The sequence below is a fragment of the Equus przewalskii genome, chromosome 5 (genome assembly GCF_037783145.1).
Source record: "Equus przewalskii isolate Varuska chromosome 5, EquPr2, whole genome shotgun sequence".
NCBI lineage: Eukaryota > Metazoa > Chordata > Mammalia > Perissodactyla > Equidae > Equus > Equus przewalskii.
The window spans coordinates 69,465,454-69,482,076 of record NC_091835.1 but is presented as its reverse complement, the minus strand read 5'-3'; the positions used below and the strand labels follow the sequence as shown (position 1 = coordinate 69,482,076).

Sequence of the window (16,623 nt, the reverse complement as noted above, 5' to 3'; positions counted from 1 at the left end):
TGGTCTCATGGAATTTAGTAAAGTGAGAGAAGACTGAAAAGCAAATAAATATATGTCAGGTGGTAAATGCTAAGAAGAAATTAAGGCAAGGGGATAGAGACTAAGGGGAAGCACCATTTTAGAAATATGGTTAGGGAAGGTCTCTGATAAGGGGACATTGGAGCAAATATCACGTGAGGGAGTATGTGGCTAGCTGATGAGAGCGTGATTGTCCTGTTGAAGGGACTGCAAGGAGGCCAGAGGGCCAGTGTAGTTAAAGCAGAGTAAGGGAGGGGAAAAGAAAAACAAGATGACAAGATAGGGCGGGGGTTGGTGGGGCAAGAGGATACACCTACATCTTACAGGGCCTTATAAGGTCAAGGAAGAGACGTGTACTTCTATTCTGAGTGAGATAGGAAACCAAGGCTGGGTGTCCTTGGCAAATGACATATAAATTCTGAGTCTTCGTTTTCTCCATCTTACAAGTGAGTTGCAAAGTTGTGAAGATCACAGATCATGTAAAAAAATTTTTGAAAGAAAACACAAACCAACGTGTCAATACATATTGACATTGCTTGTATTTTCTTCTCTACACCTTGGGCAGGCTGCAGCAAATTATGCTGTTTAAGATCCCACGAGCGAGGATAAGGGGACATGAGAGTGTGGCCTGGAGAAAGGAAAGGTGGAGCTTTAGAGGAGAATTCGTTTAATCATTGAAGATCTGTAGTTGAGGGTCTCCCCTCTTCCTCTTCAAAAGGCTGCAGCGGCGCCAAACTCGCTTTCCCAGGGTCCGCTGCAGCAGAGACACCGCCTCCTGAGCCCGCTTTTCGGCGAGTTTCGGCTTTGCGCCGGTCTCAGCCTCCAACTCCCGGCATGCCGCTGGGCGTGGGGCCCGCACGCAGACTCCATTTCCCAGCCTGCCTCCGGGCTCGGGCAGGACGTGCCGGCGCCTATAAGAGCCAGAGCGCTGCGGCCGGATCCTATTGTTAGCCGGAGCCGGGGCGGTTCTGGGTGGCTGCTGCCGGGGGCGCCCAAGTTGCCGGAGCCGCCCGCCCTCCGCCTCCTGCCGGCCGACCTGCCCACCCGCCCTCCCTCCCCGCCCTGCCGCCCTGGGAACTCCCCGACCGTCGCCGCGGGCCCGGGACTCGCTCTCTCCTCCCTCCTTCCCACCCGGGCTAGGGCGGCGGCGGCAGCGGGGGCGGCAGAGACCATCACGGGAGGAGGCAGCTGCGGCGGGGCCGGTAATGGGCCTGGGGGTGTGGGGCGGAGGGTGCCGCCTCGTCCTTTCTCGGGATCGGTCCTCAGGCGGCTCTGGAGGAGCGATCAACCCTGCGCCGCGCGGATGGAGGGGTCAGAAATGAGGGAGGCTCGCACGGGAGCGGTCGGGGGGGCGGGGAGCCAGGGCGCCGCTGGGAAGGGAGAGTCGGGAGAGGCGTGGGAGCGAGGGGCACGGAGGACGCGGGCTCTGACTGCGGGGGCAGCTCGAGGGAGACCGATGTGCGGCTTGGAAGCCGGCAGGATTGCAGATGAGGGCTGAGTTCGGAATGGAGTGGAGATGATGTAGGATGGAGGGAAGTGAAGGAAGGGGAGGAGGAATAGAGGAAAATGTGGGAGGAGTGGTTGGGAATTTGTGAGTAGCAGGCAGGAAGGGCTGGGAAGGCTGGATAGGGGCTGCAGACGATTGGAATGAGCGGGAATGTTAGCAGGAATCAGAGAGAGATGGGTTCAACGGGGGTGTCCATTAAGGGGAACTGGTGACTTGACATGTCCTTTCAGCTCAGGTTCCTGATGTCTCCCATTTTTCTGACGTTGTGTGGGAAAACGAAAGCATCACTTGCCCTGGTTGCTAGCTTGATTTTTTTCCACAGGCCCAAACACGCAGCTGACTGCCATCCATCCCTTTTAGTGCCATGGTCTTGATTCATCCTTTTAAAGGGTTGTTTAGAGGGGCAGTGTGACACACAAACCGTTCTTCAATATGAAATGTTAGAAGTTATTCCCGAGAAACACAGTGTCCCCTTGTCCTGCTGTTTTCAGTTCAAGGTAAATCCATAGTTGATTCAAATTTTCCTTTTCTTTACTGACTTTCCATCTTGCAAATCTCCAAAGCCAGGAGGATGTTGGTGTGTGCCAGAGTTATAAATGACTGGATATCCTTGAGAGTTCATGGTTCCTGCAGCATCATGTTCCAGTTCTCCCACAAACATCTTGTGTCCTCTGTATGACGGTAGTTTAGACACAGAAAGCCAAATTCTAACCTTGTGTGAGTGAATGGGTGAAAACCAGGGAGTGAGGGTTGGAGGGGGGCTTCCTTGAAATACTTAAACAGGATGTTTTCACTTGAGCACTTTATAAGTTCACGATCCTGGTAATCACAAGGACACATGGATCCATGAAATTCACAGTATTGGAGAATCAACCACATATTATAAAAGGAGCAATGACAGGTCATTTTATTCAGGTTTATCGTAACACTTAGCAGCAAGCCTTCCTTCCTCTAATGCAGCTACAGATGGTGGCCCTGACGACCTTACTAGAGATTTTGGTCCCTTGACCTTTAGCAGAAGGTTGGGTTCCAGTTGAGTGGAGAAGCTTCCTCCTGTGAGATCTACCTTGTCTTATTCTTTTAGACTCATTTAAGAGAGAGGATTTTATTACCTAAAATTTGCAAATGTAATGTGCATCCACAAAACTGGGGCTGGGGGATTGGGACATCCCTCTCTTGCTAGTCTCATGTATGCTGGTTTTTTGTGTTTTGGGGTTGTTAAGGGAATTCTCACAGGCCTGAAAAGGCTTAGATCTAGTACTAAAATACACATATGCTGTAGATCTATTTTATTTGGTGTTGGCCTAATATCTTCTATATACTGTGGATCTGAATTGTTTCCTATACCTTTGGGAAATGTTCAGCTAGAAACACTTGAGAAGAGACTGTAAGGCATGTAGCCAGAAAGTGTCAGCTGACTTTTCATTTTACTGGCATTTGAAAGCTTTTATAGAGGTTTGCATTATTTTCTCCAAAAGCATTTGTTGTTTGAGTTGGTCATTTTGACAGTTAACTGTTAGTTATGACCTGTATTGCCAGTCTCACCTCGATTATTGCTGGAAGGGTTTAAGTGCTGGGAATATAACTTATAAGTATTTCTCTTGAACACAGGCATTGATCCTCTGCCACTGAATAGCTGAGTAAGATGGGAATGACTGGTTTCTAATTATGGTTTGAAAGGAGGTTGGTTTGACAGATTGGAAAGTGTGGAACTATTCTAGTTGTTGCTGTTGCAGAGAAAGATCTCTTGGGGCCGCTGTGAAAGTGGGTGGAAGGTTTCTTGGTGCCCAGTGAACATCTTTAACGAGTCAGGTTCACACCAGAGAGTTGGACAGGGAGAGCTGGCTTGAAATTTAAACTTAGATTCGTTGTCAGGACAGAATTGATGGTTTGGTTTTTTTGTGGGTTTTGTTTTCGTTTTTGTTTTTATAATAGATCATGGAGTTACTGTCAGAGAAAGTGATGTTAACAGATCCTGGGTAGGGTGAAGAGAGCTAAGAGAGTGTGCACATTATTTACACATATAGCCATAGATTATTCTCAGGCATTTTTTTTTTTTTAAAGATTTTATTTTTTCCTTTTTCTCCCCAAAGCCCCCCAGTACATAGTTGTATATTCTTCGTTGTGGGTCCTTCTAGTTGTAGCATGTGGGATGCTGCCTCAGCGTGGTTTGACGAGCAGTGCCATGTCCGTGCCCAGGATTCGAACCAACGAAACACTGCGCCGCCTGCAGCGGAGCGCACAGACTTAACCACTCGGCCACGGGGCCAGCCCCTATTCTCAGGCATTTTAAAGAAAATCTTTTTCTCCTAGGTTTCACATCTTTTTTTCGTTCTTACCTACCTCCTGTCATTGCCCAGAAACCACTATTCCAGAAGTGCAAGTGGGGAAGACATAGAAAAAAAGGGTGAAGGAGCCTGGAACAAGCAGCCAGCAATCCTTGCTGCAGTAGAGTGCACAAAAAGTAACCCAAAGAGAAATGATAGCCCTGAGGGCAACTGGGTTAAGACAGTGGAGACTCTTGATAATAAAGATGGTTTTGGACCAGACCCAACCTCCTGCAGGTCTTAAAGAGAAATATTCAAAGGGAACCCACACTCTTAGAAGCAAAGGGACACCCGAAGAAAGAACAGAAGTGCACATTTGCTTCCCATCATGAAGCCCTGAGTGCTTCCAGGCTGAGGAGAGAGCCGCTTTCCTGGGAGCACCGCCACCTGGGCCTCAGTTAAAACTGAAGCTTGACTCACGCCCTTTCTGAGAAAGCAGATTTTCAGCTCAGTCTGAGTTTTCATCTGGTTGATAAGGTTTTTAAGTGGGGAGGAAAAATGAGATTTAGTGGTCAACATTCTTATTTTTTTAAATCCCATCCACATAAGTACTCACTTGCATAGGTTCCCCTCCCACCCCAGTAATAGAATGAATGAGAAAATTGTTAGTTAATAGGTGTCTTTAAACCCAGCTGAAATCTTAACCCATAAAAGGTCCTTGGCTCTCCTCATTTTTACCATGTCCTAGGAATGTGACCTCTGATGGTAAGCTCGGTAACCTGAAGAACACAATTGATACTTTGGGCTCATTTTTAAATTTAATTACAATTCTTATCAAGCACTTGATTATTTTTTTCCCCCTTGGCCAAATTTATTTCAGGAATGTGCTTGTCTGAGACCTGTGATGGCTGAGGTTTCCTAAGTACATCTTGTGACTTGAATGCAGAATTTTGATGAGATCTGGTGAGATAGATTAGGAAGTATCTTTCTAAAGTACTTATTAGGTCTGGTTGACTGTGTAGAACCGAGCCAAGAGCAGGCCTAGTGCTTCCAGGAGACACAGTCCAGAAAGAAAGCTCTGGAGCCGGCATCTCTTGACACCACAGTATATTCTGGTAGCTGCTCTGCAGTAATGCAGCCCTGTCTTTCTGGGCAGTGTTGTTATTCCTGCTGCATAATTAGCAACTAGTGAGATCATAGTCTGGGGAGATTCTGGCATTACTGAGGCAAAGCAGGGAGGTTCGTATCATCACATGTGGCTCTGGCTCTCACAGCATTTCTGCCAAGCAGATTCATATCCTTGGGAATTTAGGTCCAAAGATGGAGAAGGGGAAAGATGTGTACCTGGAAAATGGACCATCCCAGCCTCCTTGGTTGTGTGGCAGCATGTTGAAAACACTGCCTACCATATTGATGTAACCAGAGTAAATTGTCACTTCGTTTGCTATTTGTTTTCCCCTTGTCGGTCTCTTTACGGAGGGCAAAGATTGTAAAGCTAAGTTTTCCTTGCACAGAGGCTAAGGATAGACCAGCCGAGCCCTGTGTTTTGGAGCAGTATGAGATGGGGAAAGATTCTGGGTTTTGAAGCCAGAGTAGGTTCTAATCTTCTGTCCCTTCTTCAGAACCTAATCTGACCTTTTTAGGAGCCTGCTGAGACACTTTACATTTGTGAAGATCTGGATAAAGCCTTTCCCTGGCTGTCGATGTACTTTGAAATTGAGAGCCTAGAACAGTATTTCCCAAAGTGTCATTTGCCCCCTAAGGTACTCTGGAAAACAAAGGGTTCCATAATCAGGTGTGTAAAACCTTGTATTCTGTGTTTTCTCCCATCCTTCACCATGCTCATTAGCATATTAAAAGCCTCTAAGAGGTCCTCCCATAAGCATTTTGTAAACTATTTTGACACAGCAGTCCTATTTCCATGCAAAAGCTATTAATATCCATGGAACTAGTTTATTTAATATATACACTTTGGGAAATGCCAAGCTATATTTTCACCAGGAAAAATAATTGGATCCAGTCTAGGTTTAGGCACAGCCTAATTCTGCCTTTGATCCCCAGTCCCTCCTACTGGCCTCATGGAGAGCTCTCCTGTGTGATCAGAAGAGCAGCTACCGTTATCCCCGGGGCTAATGAAGGCTAGAGCCCAGCTGGCTTGGAACCAGAGGCCTTCACTCCACTGGGAAGGTGCTCCTGTTACTCATCTCATTATTCTAAGAGTGACTGAGCCTGGAGGGGCTGAGGGGAAATAAAAGTAGAATGTTGGCTAGAATAAGCAGAGAAATGACCTAGTCTCGAGAGACTGGATGTCAGTGCTGGCTCAGGCGCTTGCTTCAGTTGGAGAGCCTTGGGTAAAGACTTGGGAGGGGTCTTTCTGAGGACAGGAATGCTGATTCCTCTTTTCCCCTGGGCAGAATCCTAATGCACCTGGCTAATTGGTGGTGAGCAGGGGCTTTGGGGCCAACGTGGTGGGCTCCCCAAGAAAACCCCTTTGAAACCAATGGATGCATTCACGGGCTCGGGTCTCAAGAGGAAGTTTGATGATGTGGATGTGGGCTCATCAGTTTCCAACTCAGATGATGAGATCTCCAGCAGTGACAGTGCTGACAGCTGCGACAGCCTCAATCCTCCCACAACTGCCAGCTTCACACGTGAGTGAGCCGCTCCCTCCCCACCCACGCTCACTCACACTCATAGCCGGCCCCCCTAACCCCCCATCCCAACACCCCCCCCCCCCCCCCCGCCCCGCACAGAGCATCAGAGCCCATTGCAGCTCTCCTAACAGCGTCTTCTATTCAGCTTGGGGATTTGACCTTGATCGTAATCTTTCCCCCTCTTGGCTCACCCTTGCTCTGTGGAGGACCTCACTGCTCTAATAGCATAGAGTTAAGTCTGATATATTCTAGCTGACTTTTTACTTGTGCTATGGTTTGTGAGTTAGTGGACAACTGGGGCAACTCCAGATTTCTTAATTCTTATGGCTCAATTGGTTTCTTGGAAAGAACTTCTGATACTATAGATCAGGGGTTTCCTGTGGGCCAAATCTGACTCACTGCCTGTTTTTGTAAATAAAGTTTATTGGAACACAGCCACACCCATTGTCTGATTGCTTTCATGCTAAAATGGCAGAGTTGAGTAGCTGCAGCAGAGCCCTTATGGCCTGCAAAGCCTAAAATATTTACCGTCTGGCCCTTTACAGAAGAAGCTTGCTATCCCCTGCTATACAACGCTGTCTAACAGATTCTGTTATTCCGCTATGATAGAAATGTTCTGTGTCTGCACCATCCACTATGGTAGCCATTAGCTGTACGTGGCTATTGAGCACTTGAAACGTGATTAGTGTAACTGATGAGCTGAGTCTTAAATTTTATTTCATTTTAATTAACTTAAATTTAAATTGCCACATGTGGCTAGTAGCTGCTGTATTGGACAGTGAAGCTGTATAGATTGTTACATCCTGAAAAGATTACCTAGAGATCCTCTTCCCAGCTGATGTCTAAAAATAGATTTTCTGGTCATCTGTTTGGGTAGAGTCAGTCTGGAGGCAGTGGTGTGGACCAGCTGATGTTCAAGGTCCCTTCCAACTGTGCGTTTATGATTTGAAAATTAGAAAGGTCCCTAGGTACAGGGAGCACCTTTGCAGAAGAATTGAGAGCCGAGATGGATGAGCAAGAACTGGTTCTCCACACAGGCCACCTCGGGGTTAGTAAAACTGCTCTGTGCTCCCTTCTCAGCCACCTCCATCCTGAAGCGGCAGAAGCAGCTGCGGAGGAAGAATGTACGCTTTGACCAGGTGACCGTATACTACTTTGCCCGGCGCCAGGGTTTCACCAGTGTGCCCAGCCAGGGTGGCAGCTCTCTGGGCATGGCCCAGCGCCACAACTCTGTGCGCAGCTATACGCTCTGTGAGTTTGCTCAGGAGCAGGAGGTGAATCATCGGGAGATTCTTCGGGAGCACCTGAAGGAGGAGAAACTCCATGCCAAGAAGATGAAGGTGCCTGAGGGGTCGGGGTCTGGGGCTTCACATGTGCCAAGATGAAATGGGAACCATCTAGGTCTACTGATTTTTTTTTTTTTTTTGATTGTTGCCCTTGGCATGTCGAGATTCCAAATCTTTCTGTGAAAAGTCTCAGAAATGGAATCAAATCTCAGTCTGAGACACCATTCTTTTGTCTCTGGTGGGGAGTCTACCAGAGATAGCAGAATGGCTTCCCTAGAATTCCCTACCTTTGCCCCCTAAAAAACCCAAAGTTTTTTGAAGTTTAAAATGTGTAGGGCTGGCCCTGTGGCAGAGTGATTAAACTCGTGCACTCTGCTTCAGCAGCCCTGGGTTCATGGGTTTGGATCCTGGGTGCGGACCTACACACCACTCATCAAGCCACACTGTGGTGGCATCCCACATACAAAATAGAGGAAGAATAGCACAGACGTTAGCTCAGGGCCAATCTTCCTCACCAAAAAAAAAAAGTTTAAAATGTGAATTCCTTAAGACAGTCAAGTCTGCCACCCCTTGAATCTGAGGAGGCACAGTGTTTGTTTTTTTGTCAAAAGACTGTCCATTGCCCTGATGCACAGAACAGGTTTTGGATTTTTTACATTTTCTGAAAGGATCCTGCTGTTTCTATAACCCCCATTGCCTCTAGGTGATAGTCTTTTGTGTGTAAACAACAGCATTCCCAAATAGTTGTTTTGATTGTATAACTGTGGCTGCCCTCCATCTGATGCCTCATCAGCTCTTCAAGTGTAGGAGGGGAGCAGGGCTGGAAGACCCATCTCAGATGGCTCTTTATAATAAGCTACCCATTTGCTCTGCTTAGCACTGCTTGGCACTCCATAGCCATAGTTTCCACCAGTCCGCAAAAATTTCCCCCCGAATTCCTAGTTCCAGATTTGGAAAAGGCTGCTGTAGGCCTGGCCAAGTTCCTTGTGGGCCCGGAGCTGACCCATATTAAAACAGGTGGCTGCGTGATTTCCAGGGTTGTGGGTGAAATCCTGATGAGACACAGCAGAATGCGGTAGGGTTGGAAAACTGGTGGCCCAGGATGCAGGCTAATTAGATCTCATTCCTTTCTCCCTTTGAGAGCTATGTCTACTTCCCTCAGCCGCCTCCTAAAGCCTTACACCTGTTTTTCTAACTAGAATGACATTCGGGCTTCCCTTCTGTCTGAGGAATTCCATCACTGATCCTATCACCTTCCTGCTGCTATAGCAACAGCTGGGCAAATAAACACTCATTCTCATCATTTGCAGTGAAGGCCTTCTTCTCTTTCCCTAGGAGAAACCTCTCTCCTAAATCTGGTAGAGGAGTGGCCTGTCAAAACAGGATACCATCCTGGTCCACGGCCTCCCATATAGGAGGTGTGGGGACAAAGCCAGGCAAACTCAAGGCTGAGATAGCGGATTCCTACTTCCTAGCAGTTTGGGTGAGCAGCCGCAATCGTGGCATCTAATAATCTTTCTAGGTCAAGAGAAACGCCTTCCTCTGCCCTTCCCAGGTCCAGTGTACTCTTAGAAATTTTTCTTGTCTTCCGCATTCTATAGGGGAGGCAGTTGGTCTCCAAAATCAAAATTTGGCATCTCCTGTATGTCATCTAATATTTGTTTTCCTTTTGGGCTGCCACCAAAAAAGGGAAAAAAGCGGCTGGTGCTCTGCAGCTTTAGTTACCTATAATTTTTCTAATACTTACATTACTTTTTAAATTTTTTTGGCTTTTATATATATGGAACTTATTATTATGAAGTGTATGAATTGGGAATCTAATAACTTTTTTCAAAAGAATATCCAGTTGTCCCAGTACCATTTAGTGATTAGGAGATTCTTTTTCTCACTTGAAATGCCAGCTCTATCCTAAGACATTAAATCCTCATGGCTCCATGGGTTTCTTTCTATTGCATCTCTAATCTCTCTCCTTTGAGAGGACAGCAGGAGGAATGATGATTAGGAGGCCAACCCTGATAAAAGAGACAGGAGCAATCCCAGAGTCTGTGGAAAGGCCCCTTGTAGTTGGCCTGCTGGGAACAGAAATAATAGACGAGAGAACCCCAGAAGCACCACTTTATTTGTCTCCTCATTTCTCTACCACCTTCCCCAGAACGAACAAACAAAAAAACAGGTGTGTAGCTTAGAACCCAGGCCGATTGCATCACCTCTCTCCCAGGAGTTGTTCCTTTACCAGCATTACTCGGGCTGGCTGATGAAATAAGCCAAACCCTCCACTAGCCTGGCTTTCATCCTGCTGGTAGCTTCCAGAGCCCTGGGGCTTATGAGGCCTCGTTTTCTTTACTTGGATTCTCTAGTGAGTTTTCCAAACTCATTCAGCCACAGATTGTCTTTAGCCTGTCCTCCCACTAAGAGTCCCTTCCTTGGCTCTTTATCCCTCTTGGCCCAGAGACCCCAGATTTCCGCCTGTAGATATTACACTCAGTATCATATAATGCACCTTACCTCACATATGACTTTGCTTTCAAGTCAAAAAAGGATTGGGAAGGAGAAAGAATACATTTCTACTGGCCGTGGGTTGGAAGCAAGGGCTTTCTTTGATAGCCATTAATAATTTGCTCCTATTTGTTCTCCCAAGAAAACGAAGCCCAGGTAATCATTCACACCGTAGGGATTCCAGCTCATTGACAAAGACCTGGGAGCCTTGTACTACACTTTCATGTACTCTTCTTCCCAGAAGGTGGTTTTGGGTCCTTTGGGTACAAATGGAATGGTGTTTTGCAAGGTTATCTATACAGCCAAGGAACGTCCAGCCATTGACTTACCCCTTCCTCCCTGTGTTTGAAGGCATGTCAGCTGAAGTTAAGGGACACAAGGCTGGGAGTGGAGGGTATATTTGTTGGAATGGATTATCCTCTAGGAGAGAAGATGAGACAGAGGTTTTGAGAAACTTTGATCTAGAAAGGTGATGTCCCTTGTGTTAGAGCTGCATAAATCTTGTCTTTCTACTCTAGATTCTCTTGACCTACACTATCCAGTGTGGTAGCCTCTAGCCATATGTGGCTCTTTATACTTAATTAAAATTAAATAAAATTAAAAATTCAGTTTCTCGGTTGCTCTAGCCACATTTACAGTGCTCAGTAGCCACACGTGCTAGTGGTTACTACATTAGCACGGACATTTCCCTTACTGCAGATGGTCCGGTGGGACAGTGCTGCTCTAGGTGCGCACTGTGAGGAGGCGCGTGCTGACAATGCTCTAGAAGCTAAGCTTTCTTTCCTGTCTCTTGGCAGCTGACCAAGAATGGGACAGTGGAGTCGGTGGAGGCCGATGGCCTGACACTGGACGATGTTTCAGATGAAGACATTGATGTGGAAAATGTGGAGGTGGATGATTACTTCTTCCTGCAGCCTCTGCCCACTAAGCGGCGCCGGGCCCTGCTGAGGGCGTCAGGGGTCCACCGCATCGATGCTGAGGAGAAGCAAGAACTTCGAGCCATCCGCCTCTCTCGGGAAGAGTGTGGTTGTGACTGTCGACTATATTGTGACCCAGAAGCGTGTGCCTGTAGCCAAGCTGGGATTAAATGCCAGGTCAGTCCAACTTGGCCTGAGATGGTGTATCTACACCAGAGTCAGGGGGATGTGGTCTGGGTGCCAATGAACCTGGAGGCTGCCCATCCACGGGTGGATTGCCTGTGACTATAAACACTCCCCATTTCCACAGCCCTCCTCCACCAGCAAAGAAAACGAGCATGACAGGATTCTTAGGCTGTGGAGATACTGATGATCTTTTCTCTTTTACACCTCAGAAGTGATAAGCAGCAGCTGTCAGCAGATGGAGGAACAGGGGTTAGTAAGTTTAACATTTAGTAGCTGTTCCCTGAATAGTGACTGATTTCTTGAGGTAAAGGAAGCAGAGAAATGAGGTAGGCCTTTAGATTTTATCTTGCAAACACGTACTTCACAGTACCTCCACTCCAGTTTTGTAAAAATTAACATAGTTCTGGGATCCTCTAATTCAGGATCAGACTTGGACTGGCAGAGCCTAAATCCATAGTGTCCTAAAAGGTAGAAAGCATCATCCCCTAGCTGGCCTTCTGACAAGGGACAGTTTGGAAGACACAGCTCAACTAAAAACAGCAGTAGTCTCCCAAACAAACATTTATCTGGAACCTGTATATTGAGGATGTGGATGCTGAGTCCTTGTGGTTGAACTTCTCCTAACCAACTTTTTCTTTCTTATTTTTAGGTAGGTATCAAATAGCTGTAGCAGATCTGGCCAAATACTGCTTTTCAGACTGAAGTCCCATAATGAATCAGTCTGTTGCACACACACTTGAGACCAGTCCTAAGACCTGGACTATCCCTAAGACCTGGATTGGGGAGTTCTTTATGTTGATACCGTAGGAAGACATTGTGTATTTGTACATACTTACTAGCTTTCTTGTGTTTTTAATTTTTTATTTTTGGTATGTGGGGTTTTTTTTCCTTTTTGGGATCCAAAAGGGAGATAAAGAGGTAGAAAGCATCTTCTTTCCAGATATCCCTGGTCTGTAAGTTAATTATCTTGGTAACTGCTTCAGAACCAAACTGGTCAGTCATCAGTGGAAAATGAAGCAGGTAGCGAAAAGCTGGCCATTCTTTTATTTGAACCTTCATTATAGCACCTTAGCAAACTAAGATACTCTTGCTTAGTTTCCCTAGAATGTACTGCTTTGGACTGCCTAGATCTTCTGCTTCCACTCCCATGCCTGTCACTGCAGAAGGCAGTAGGCTTGGGCCCCAGCCTCTTGTTTTCTCAATAAACCAAGTAAGTTCCGGAAAAATCTCTGAGGCACATTAATTTCTTCTGCTCAGAACCGTCAGCATTCAGAGAGCCATCTCTGGACTTTTTAACTACAAGGGCCCTTTGACATATTTTTGTCTACTTTTTGTTTAGAAAAGGAAACCAAAGCCCTAGAGAGATAAATGACTTTCTTGAGGTCACACTACTAATTATCGGCTGTGTTGGAATCAAAACACAAGTGGTGTGATAACTACCTTCTAGTGCTCTGTGAGCTCACGCTGCAAGTTTTGAATCGGTTGTTTCTCTTCTTATAAGAATACCTCAAATCCCAGCTGCCTGTGTTTGCCAGCCAGTCTCTTCTCTCCATTGTTCAGTCTGTTGGTCTCATCTTGCCTCAACCTCCTTGTCCCCTCCTCAGGTGGATCGCATGTCCTTTCCATGTGGCTGTTCCCGTGATGGCTGTGGGAACATGGCTGGACGCATTGAATTTAATCCAATCCGAGTCCGGACTCATTACCTCCACACCATCATGAAGCTGGAGCTAGAGAGCAAGCGGCAGGTGAGCCGCCCGCCAGCACCAGACGAGGAGCCCTCTCCCGCTGCCAGTTGCAGCCTGACAGGAGCTCAGGGCTCTGAGACACAGGACTTCCAGGAGTTCATTGCTGAGAACGAGACAGCAGTGATGCACCTGCAGAGTGCAGAGGAACTGGAGCGGCTCAAGGCGGAGGAAGACTCCAGCGGCTCTAGCGCCAGCCTGGACTCTAGCATTGAGAGCCTGGGTGTGTGCATCCTGGAGGAGCCCCTGGCTGTTCCTGAAGAGCTGTGCCCAGGCCTGACGGCCCCCATTCTCATCCAGGCTCAGCTGCCCCCAGGCTCCTCCGTCCTATGTTTTGCCGAGAACTCGGACCATCCAACTGCCTCAGCAGTGAACAACCCATCCTACTTGAACAGTGGGCCTCTGGTCTATTATCAGGTGGAGCAGAGGCCAGTCCTGGGGGTGAAAGGAGAGCCTAGTACAGAAGAAGTCCCGCCCTCTTTCCCTAAGGAGAAGGACCTCAATGTCTTCTCTCTCCCCGTTACCTCACTGGTGGCTTGTAGCCCCACAGACCCAAGTGCCCTCTGTAAATCAGAGGTGGGGAAAACATCCACCCTAGAAGCACTAGTGCCCGAAGATTGTCACCCTGAGGAGCCTGAGAACGAAGACTTCCGCCCCTCTTGGTCCCCCTCAAACCTCCCCTTCCGCACGGACAATGCAGAGGGCTGTGTGGTGGAGAAGACCTCACCGCAGAGTGAGGACCAGCGCCCTGAGGACCCTTCCCTGGAACTCCCTTTGGCGGTGTGACCCGGGGATGGAGGTTCTGCCTCTTACCCAGTCTCTATTTATTCCCTTATTTTATCTAACACATTTCAAAACAAAACTGTAGAAGCAGCTGCTGCTCCCATGTTATTTTATTGGGGTCTTTGGGGAAAGGGTGGGAAAGGATTGTTTGTACAAGTATTTTTTAAAGGGTAAACAGAACCAAGGAGACCAGCTCCGGCGTCCTGGGGCACAGGAGGCTGCCCTGAGCTTTCTGGGCCATTGGAACAAAGAACTAGGATCTCACAGGAGAAGCTGGGTAATTCAAGCAGCTATTTATATAGGGACCAGAACACAGTAATTTGAACAGCATGGCAAAGGCCCTTCTCTCCCTGCGCTCCAGGCGGGGAACAGGCTCATTTTTCTCCGTGGTTGTTCTGATACCCTATTTTGGTGGATCATAGTAATACAGTTGGAAATGTCACCTGGTCGAACCTAGAGGAAGGGGTAGAAGGGTCTCTGCTTCATTACAAAACCTCGAGGATTTATCAAAATTTAACCTGCCTTCCCTGGCCCCCTATTTGGTAAATAAGTTAATATTTGACATGTTTTTGGTGTTCTCTGACCTGTTCCCCACACTGGGGATTCCTGGTCTGTAACTTGAATTGTTTCTTTCTCATCTTCTTAGGTACTAGAGTTAAACTTGCCTATTTGTCTTTTCCCCCTCCATCCTTTTTCCTTTGAAGAAAAAGAGCTAGATTGGCCGGGGGTGTGGTACCAAGAGCCTGAGTCTTGTGTGTGTGTCAGGCAGCGTCAGGCTGGGGCTCACACATCCACAGGAGGCATGTGTGGAGCATTAACTGTGTCCAAAGGAGGCAGCAGGAATGGGCTGCTGTCTGGAAAGAAGATGACTTTATCTGTGCCATGCTTGCTTTTTCACCCAGGTTTTTCTTCCCCCCCTTTGGGAGATTTGAGCTTTAAAGGAAAGTAGGATGTGGCAATTCAATGTCACCAACTAGTTTTTGTTCTTTTTTTCTGTATCTACCCTCGTGGTCCTTTGTGGATGTACAGGGTTAGAGAGTCCTTATACTATTCCAGTTCACCCCCAAGAACTGCAGGTGTTTATTGGACCCTCCATCTTGATATATAAAAATCGGAAGCCAAACCAATTCTGAAATGCTGCTACAACTCCCAGGTTCCAAAGAATTCAAGTTCTGCTTATAACCTTTGAGGTCTACAGAGTGGGATAGCCACTCCATCAGGGGGGATTTCTGTTCCTCTTATGTCCAGCTTATGTTCCAGGATGTGCTCCATTGAACACTGAATTCTTTTTATTAGCAAAGTTATTTGCCTCTGTTTTCAATTGGAGGCAGTATCAGGAGAAAAACACTCTTCTTTAGCATCCTTTGTACCATGCTTCACTTCTGGTATGGTTTACTAACTGGGAAAGAACAAAGAGAAAAACTTCTTTTTTGGAGGGGGAGATAACTGTTCCTACTTATCTTGCTCATAAAGCCTTTTCTGGTGGGATATTAAGGCCCTGGTATCTTAAAACAACCTTTTTGTATGTCGCAGCAGCATTTCACCTATAAAATCCCTAAACTGAGCCTGAAAGGCCTTGTACTTAACACAGGTACATCTTTTAACCCATTCTGCCTCTCCTGTTCGTTCCTGTTTTTGCTTGGTTTTACTTTTGTGGGGGAGTTCTTAATTAAGTACATAGGTCCTTATCGCTCCCCATCCTCTAGCCTCAAAAAACAGAGTTGAGAGTCTTAAGTACCTGAGATCTAGATGCTATCCCAGACTGAGCTACACCCTCCCACCTTAGATGGGTCCCCTCAAATACAAGACTGAGGCTTTACTGGGGATTTGACTCTGGAGAAGAGTCTTTCTGAAAGTTTGTTTTGGAAGGGGCAGTGAGCTCTATACATTCCCTCCTTAGGAAGGCTCCAGCCTAATCTAGGAAGTGGGTTCCAGCTGCTCAATAAGAGACACATTAGCCTCTGGGATCAAACCAAGAATTTGAATCTAATTATCAAACTCATTGCCACCCCCAAGATATTTGATTTTTCTGAAAAACTAGTTTCCTAATCTAAGTCCATCCCTTCTACGATTCTGACTCACACTGATCCCAAGCTTTTAAATGCTAAATATTAACATTTAGCATTAACTGTCTTGTCAAGCAAAAGGCCTTCTTTACCACCTAGTCCATCTCGTTTCTGGTGCTACCTGAGTTGGACAGAACTACAGCTCACAGTTGCTAGAAAAGCGAGGCCTCTGACCACAGAAGCAGAGAGCTTCAATCCCACTCAGTCTAGGCCTAGATGAAAGAAATGACTCATTGCAACTCTTACTATTTTCCAATTTCCTTTCTCACATACTGTACACAGGTAGTATTTTCAATGTGAATCCAAAGCTTGTCTGGTTCTCTGAAAATAATTTTTTTTTTTTTTGCCTTTTAGGTCTTTTACATTGTGATAATGCTGTATTTAAAGAGAATATTTAAATGTAATATTAAAGAAATATTCAAAAGAATGGTGTGTTATTCTTTATCTTGGCAGGCCACAGTTCAGTTACTTGTTAGAGAAAGGATGCTTCTCCAGCATTATATATAAAACTAATTAGGCCAGTTAGAGATTAATGTTAACAACAGCAATGTTTTATGGTGGGAAAATAGAACATTCTCTTTGGAGCCTCAAGAGCTTGATGTGTACTATTTGCCCTTGTGCACCTCTTCGGCTGAGGCAGGCCTTGACCCTGCCCTGTTGGAACTTTCCCTTTCTGTAGTCCCTACTCTTGGGGCCCATTT

General features: G+C 46.6%; 1 protein-coding gene across 8 annotated transcripts; it reads left to right on the top strand.

Moving 5' to 3' along the window:
- Nucleotides 1-849: 849 nt before the first annotated feature.
- Nucleotides 850-16,349, top strand: CSRNP2 (cysteine and serine rich nuclear protein 2). 8 transcript variants are annotated; one of them, XM_070621337.1, is made up of 7 exons: nt 899-1,220; nt 2,089-2,242; nt 5,854-5,979; nt 6,207-6,443; nt 7,527-7,786; nt 11,026-11,322; nt 12,936-16,349. In XM_070621337.1, the coding sequence occupies exons 4-7, from the start codon at nt 6,293-6,295 to the stop codon at nt 13,857-13,859; spliced, it is 1,632 nt and encodes a 543-aa protein (XP_070477438.1). In that variant the 5' UTR covers nt 899-1,220; nt 2,089-2,242; nt 5,854-5,979; nt 6,207-6,292; the 3' UTR covers nt 13,860-16,349. The 8 variants fall into 8 exon arrangements, with proteins under 8 accessions (XP_070477432.1, XP_070477433.1, XP_070477434.1 ...); XM_070621336.1 differs by lacking the exon at nt 2,089-2,242 and adding an exon at nt 1,848-2,022 and having other exon boundaries at nt 962-1,329; XM_070621333.1 differs by lacking the exons at nt 2,089-2,242; nt 5,854-5,979 and adding an exon at nt 1,848-2,022 and having other exon boundaries at nt 887-1,220.
- The last annotated feature ends 274 nt before the right edge of the window (nt 16,350-16,623 follow it).